Genomic DNA, 6,857 nt, shown 5'->3' with positions numbered 1-6,857 from the left:
CCTGGTGGTCATTTATCTTCCCTTACAATGTAATTCCTCAAGGTCTCTGGGGGCAAACTAGCAGCAGACTGTGGCTCACAGCACTCGGTTTTTGAAGGGCCAAAACATTAATCAAACTTAGATTGTATTTTTTAAAATTTTAAACAAGGGCCAACTTCACCTCTGCCAGCTCTTCTCTCTTTCCTACTACAATTACTTGTGCAATAATGCAAAATTGAAATGACCTGGCCACCAATACACCAGCCAGCTCAATATCATCACTTCTATTGTCCATAGTGTTCGCCTCATGCAATACTGACACTAGAACAGAAGTTTTGGTGTTTTCCTCGTAGGCTCATGGGCTCATGTAACGCTGTATAAAATCAGTATGTGTAGATCAGTAGAATACAGCACCAGGGACTACAGAAGGTAACCAAAGAGTCCTATGATTTTATTGTAATCTAAATCATAAAATAGGTATGTTTATCAGGTTCCTACCTCTATTTCTGTCAATTTCTCAAAGCACGTAGCAAATTTTTTGCAGTACTATCAAAAGAAAAAAAGCTTAAAGATGAAATTGGTTTTTTAAACAGGCCATTGTTCAAGTTGAAACATTAAAAAACATGAGACTATAGAGAAATTACTTACTAACAAAAAATAAGAGTTCACCTCCTGGGAGTATGCCTGGAAAAGCAGAGAAGGATCCAACGTTAACATTACAGTGACTTCACTGACCAAGCCAGAAGCCTCAATATCTTATAGCAGAAGCTACTTATGCTTCCATAAAGAAGCCATAATTGTACTGAAGAAAGAGCATACAAACTAGCTTAATGGCAATAGAGCTGACCATAAATTTATTCTTAAAACGTGTCACCATGAAGAAAAACTACAATAGAAAAAATGGGGATTTTTCTCCAAATACATCTTTACAGTAAAAGTTCCTAATTGTGTTACTAAGCATTAATATGTCGATTTAAATGATCCATGCCAGTATCATCCATGCCAAATTTGATATAACCTAATTTTCCCATCTATACAAATAAATAATTCAATTAATGAGCCAATAATCCAAATATAATGACAATACCTTATCTTACCTACATCTATGCATATCATCCAAGAATGTCAGCCTAAGGGAGCCCAACATCCTGACTGAGAATTACAGTTTATCAGCGCCATAGAAATGATGAATGCAGCTACACAGGACCAGTTTATACTGTCTTTATTCTAAGCAGCAGTTCTAATACATATTGAGATAATGGACAGTATATACACAGGGAATGATCATAATGCATAGATCTTACATTTTATTTACAAAACTTTACATCCGCAGTGATGCAACCACCTGACAGTGTGAAAGAATATTGTTTTCAAATGCAAGCAGTTAACCATATTCCTTTCATAAAAAGGAATACAACAACAGTATCAAAAACCCAACCGCTATAAAGTTCTCTAATTAAAATGTACATTTAAAAGAACGTATTTTAAAAATGCTAACATGCCTGCATTTCTGGTACTTCACACTGTCTTAAACAGTGCAGGATTTTTTTTGCTGCTGTTACGTATTAGCTGTGGCTGGCTAGAACATTGAAGAAGTGAAAAACTTCGTCTTTATCCATCACTGCCACCTCAGTTGAACATTCAGTGCATAACACTGGATGATACACTTCCTCCTCTTCTTGATTGGACTGTACAGAGGTAGTTTCTTTGCTGTGCTTCATTTTCTTGCTTCTTTTATTTAGCTTCTTTCTGTATTTCAGGATTTCCTCTTTGTTAACAAAGCAGTTCATTACAAACATTGCTCTGTACTGTGTTTTGTAAGATTCATGTCTACGGAGAAGGGGAGAAAATGCAAGTCATACCACTGATAAAACTCTGCTTCCAAGAAATTGGTTATCATCACTAGAAACAGGATTAAACATAGCAAGTACCATGTCAAGGGGCTGAAAGCCAAATAAATATGAAGTTTATAAAGAGAAGTCACAACTACCAGAATCACAAAACTAGAGTTGCAAGCCTGAAATTCTCTATCTATAAATAACAAACATAGACACATCACCCTTGAAAAAGCCTGTCTATAATAAAATGGATTTTCAGCTGTCATCTACATAACAACTGTGTAGCTGGAGCACATAGCAAATTCGGGGCTGCATCAACACAGTCTCTCAGGCTGCAGTTTTAGAGCAGCCTAAACCAATATAACAGGTGGCTGCAGAAGTCCTATCTTGACTTCTGGGGCTTTACTGCTTGTGCAATGCTGTGCTGAGCTATCTTAGTTCATCAAACTCACAAAAGACCACTCTGACAGTAAAAACAGTTTTCTGTCACCTTCGCAAACTGAAATGCTTAACTACATAACAGTTAAGGAATGCCAGAACCAGCAAACTGAAGAGACTGGGAAATAGCACCCAGCATACAGATGATTTTAGGCTGCTGTGGAATTTCACCTTCAGCTACCAAAAGTACTGAGTAAATTTGTGATAGCTTATTCCTCATTTCACAGTATCTCTTTCTCCATTACTCTCAGTGCAAAAGTCTTCTCCTTCACACAAGTTAACAATAGTAATTAGGTTTGCAGTGCAAACACTGGAGAGCTGCAAAACGTGCTTTCCAGGTACTACTTACCTGTACTCAAAACTGCAACTCAAAGCAAGTAAAAATATGCTTTTTATTTATTTATTATATGCTGATTTTGCCTAATCCCACACTAAAAATTACACTTAAACATGAAAGTAATAGTTAACCTGGAATAATTTGATACCTTTAAACATCAAACTAACATATTTTTCTAAAAAGCAAAAATCAGCATGAACTTCCTGTTTAGTCTCCATGATGTTTTGTTTTTGTTTTTTTTTTTTTTTTTTAACAGTTTACCTTCTCCACTATACTAAAGTTCTTCCCTGTTCTTCCTCATCTCCATGCTGCATGTTAAACTGATCGTTATCATTCTTTTAAACTAGAATTCACCCCTACATATGATTCATCTTGTTGTTAGCTCCACCTTGCAAGGCTCAATTTATCAAACCATTGAATACACTAAAAATGTAACTGGACCAGAAGAGAGGCATTGCAAGAACACCCCTTATTGTTCAATAGTTACCTCTGACAGTCCAGGCATAACGTTGTCATGCAGGCAGGGCAATTCAAAACAGCATCGCTATTTGGAACAGCTGAAGGTTTTGTCTGTTGTTGCCGCAGCCCTTTTCTTTGATTACGATAACTACAAATTGGAGAAGGGAGGAAAGAAAGAAAAAGTGAAATTATGTGTCCTTGCTGTCACACACATCAATTCAACCTTAAAAACCTTTTTGTATTAAGATACATCAGTATGTACCTGGCTCTTTCTCAAGACCTTTTTCATTAACTCAAAGCACATAAACATAAGCACTGCATTGAAAAAACACACAGCAGTATCTTTCCATTTATTTTGTTCAGAGGATTCTCATTTGGTGACATACGTACATCTAATGGGGACTTCTGCACAATAATGATCTGCCTTGAGAGTGCAGGTATCTTAAGTGCAATCTCTGCAGGTAACATACATTAAATGTTGTGTTTTTCAAGATTTACTTTTCCCTTCTGCTTCAACAAGCATTTTTCTAATTCATCCTTTCAAAAAAACCCTCAAGTAAAGCAGCTTTGTTCTGTTTGTATTACAAGTTTTTCATTAACATTGTGGTTATTTCGATAAGATCTATACACAAAACTGGCTTACTGAACTAGGATGATTTTTGAAAAACTTGAAGTTTCAGAATTGTGTCATTTTGAGTCAATTTTCATTATATACACATGGAAGTTTTACAGCCTTTAGATTTCATACACTGTAAATTTTAAGGCAAAAATATTCTCACGGTGTGGACTTCACAGCGTTTTTCTGTATAGTCACCACGTTCAATGAAATTTTTCAGTTTATGGTAATGCCCTCTTTTGGCTGCGATAATTTTCCTCCTAGTAGCTAGTATGGTGCTGTGTTTTGTGTTTGGGATGAGAATAATGCTGATAACACACGGATAGTTTAGTTGTTGCAGAGCAGTGCTCACACAGAGCCAAGGACTTTCCAGCCTCTCACCGGTACCACCCTGCCAGCATCAGGTGCACCAGGAGCTGGGAGGGGACAGAGCCAGGACAGCTGACACAGAGCGGCTGCAGGGATGTCCCATACCTTACAGCTTCACAATGAGCAATAGAACTGGGGGAGTTGGCCGGGAAGGTGCACAGAGGGGGGAGGTTGCTGCTGCTTGGGGAGTGGCTGGGCATTGTTTGGCAGGTGATGAGCAATTGCATTGTGCATCACTTACTTTCTATATTCTTTTATCATCATCATCATCACTATTTTCCCTTCCTTTTCTGTTCTATTAAACTGTCTTTATCTCAGTCCACAAGTGTTTGTTTTTTGTTTTTTTTTTTTTTTTTATTGTTCCCCCCCAGTTCACTCCTACGTCCCACTGCGGATAGGGAAGTGAGCAAATGGCTATGTGGTGCTGAGTTGCCTGCAGAGCTAAACCACAACAGGTAAGCCTCCTACAATTCAATTATTTACAATCTCTTACCTCCTCCTCTGTAAGTCAACCCACGCTTGGTCTCGATTGTCTTCTTCTGGGTCATATAACAGCTCATCATTGGAAAGAATCCGACGTTGTTGATGTTTTCTTTTTTTCTGGACATCCTGTGTAACTGTAAAGATTTGTGCAAGTACACGTTACATCAGTTGGACATGAGATGATTCTCTACTTAAATCAAAATGTGATTTTTTTCATTTTCCTTTAAAACATCTGCAATAACTCTAAATTAAATCAAAGATTTAGCTCATCTCTACTCCAAATGCACCACCCCCAAAGGACTAAGACATCTTACATAGATTGGCACACATCATAAATTTGCAGGAACTTTGTTGAGATAATATAGGCTGGTAATTGTCCCCAAAGAGCTCTCTTCAGAGTCCCTGACCCCTCTGTGAGGATTCTACTAGACCTGAGATAGTAGTCCTCTTAAAACACCCTCCTTTCTCCTCTCCTCAGTCACTTACCCATTTTATCTTCCTCTTCTGAATCAGAATCAAAGTAAATGTCATCGTAGTATTTCGAAGTGGAGGCATGTCCAGTCTGCCCAGTACTTGAGGAAGTACCTATATGCGTGATGGGAGAGACAAGTGGTAAGTACATCTCACCAAAAGGATAACTAATATATAGACCAGAACAAACCTCCATTTCCAAGTTAGTTTACTCAGAAGCATTCTGGGTGTGTCAAGTAACAGCTCTCCCAATTTACTCTCATATCCCAATCATCCACACTACTTGTGCTATTTCATTTATAGGTGCTCTCTCAGAGTAGAACTGCTCGCTTTCTCTGAGACGAACCCCTGGTACAGTTCAAATGAAGGTTTCTTCTATTCAGTCATGCAGAAGAAATACAGATGTGGCACATTATCATAAACTTTGATACAAGTAAAATTCACAAAAAACAAAACAAAACAATTTGCTATATTTCAGGACCACAGAAGTTCATAAAAGACCTAGATTGATTGGCTATCACATGTTGGTCCACACCAAAAACCCTATGTTTATACTGCATGTAACAGTATAAACATTTCTATATCTCTTAACTGCAAAACCAAAACTTAAGGATCAGATTTGCCTACTAAAACAGAAAAACTATTGAACCTGCTGGATGCAGAATAAAGTTCCTACATTAAAATAAATACTACATGTATTCCCACAGAAATTAAAACACCTCACTAGGCATTCGTACTAGGTACAAAACTAGAACATGCATTCTTCCAATACCAAAGTAATCAATCTATTGCACCCAAAATAGTACACAAACTCCAGAACAGGTAACTCTTTAACACACTTTTACTATTTGAAGTAACTTGTAATTTTAAGAACTGAAGGGAGGAAGAGATGAGTATTTTTCTTGATTCTTTTCCCCATCTGATTTTGGATCTCAATCCAACATATGCTTTTCTTTTGTGCAAGAAAGGACACCAAATCTTGATAGCATCTGGAGCCACTAGAGGCTGCAACCTGCTCCTGAGACTTCCAAATACATGTGCAAAGTTAAAGAGACACCAGGGGAAGATGGAACAGATCAAACAAAGAGAATTCACAGTAAAACGGGAAATCACAAGTTCAGAAACAACAAAAGTCTTAGAAAAAGATGAAAACAGATGCATTTGTGCAAGTGGCACCTAGTGACCGTTTCTGCAGCCATCAGCCATTTTAAGATTTTTCCCCAGGCTCCAAACAGCGCTCTGCTGGCACCACAAAGCCCCTCTCCCGCTGTGAGAGGGCATCAGCTCCTTAACCAGACACCCCCTCACCCGGTTTCACGCACAGGCAGGCGTTAGGCGCGATTTACCCGTTTCTGGTGACTTCCATCTGCCTTCTATGGTTCTCAGGGTGGTGTTGAGCTCGGCCTCCATCTCCTTCTGGAACTCATCGTCGCTGGAGGACTCGCTCTCCCCGGTCAGGCACTCGCGCAGCAGCTTCCGCTTCTGGTCGGGAGTGCCGTGCAGCAGCACGTCCACCTCATCCTCCGAGCTGCGGGGATGGAAGCGTTATCTCACCACCACCACCAGCTTAACGAAACGGCTAATTAGGGCAACGAACACACAGACTGTGGGGACACACCGGGAGGCGCCCCCCCGGTTTTCCACGGCGTCCACCCCCCTCCGCGCCCCCGCGGTTAGCGGAGGGCAGCGGCAGCCCCCGGCCGCCCTCCTGCCCTCCGTGAGGCACCTGCTGAGCGCCCGCTCCTCGTCGCTGGGCTCCTCCACCACGTAGGGGTCGTCCTCCTCCCGCAGCCGGCTCATGGCGGCCGCCGCCTCTTCCGCCCGCTGCCGGCGGCTCCGGGCCCGCCCCGCCGCCCGCCTCCGCCCC

The 6,857-nt window shown here is 40.4% G+C and overlaps 1 protein-coding gene across 1 annotated transcript; it reads right to left on the bottom strand.

Annotated features, from left to right (window-relative positions):
• Positions 1–1,185: 1,185 nt before the first annotated feature.
• On the bottom strand, positions 1,186–6,855 carry EAPP (E2F associated phosphoprotein). Its single transcript, XM_084521160.1, has 6 exons — positions 6,717–6,855; positions 6,337–6,518; positions 5,006–5,104; positions 4,530–4,653; positions 3,080–3,199; positions 1,186–1,809 (listed from the first exon to the last, which is right to left on the bottom strand). Exons 1-6 carry the CDS (start codon positions 6,788–6,790, stop codon positions 1,545–1,547), a joined length of 864 nt encoding a protein of 287 aa, XP_084377286.1. The 5' UTR covers positions 6,791–6,855; the 3' UTR covers positions 1,186–1,544.
• Positions 6,856–6,857: the final 2 nt, after the last annotated feature.

This window comes from Aythya ferina (genome assembly GCF_964211825.1).
Source record: "Aythya ferina genome assembly, chromosome: 5".
Taxonomy (NCBI): domain Eukaryota; kingdom Metazoa; phylum Chordata; class Aves; order Anseriformes; family Anatidae; genus Aythya; species Aythya ferina.
This window is presented reverse-complemented; position numbering and strand designations above follow the sequence as displayed.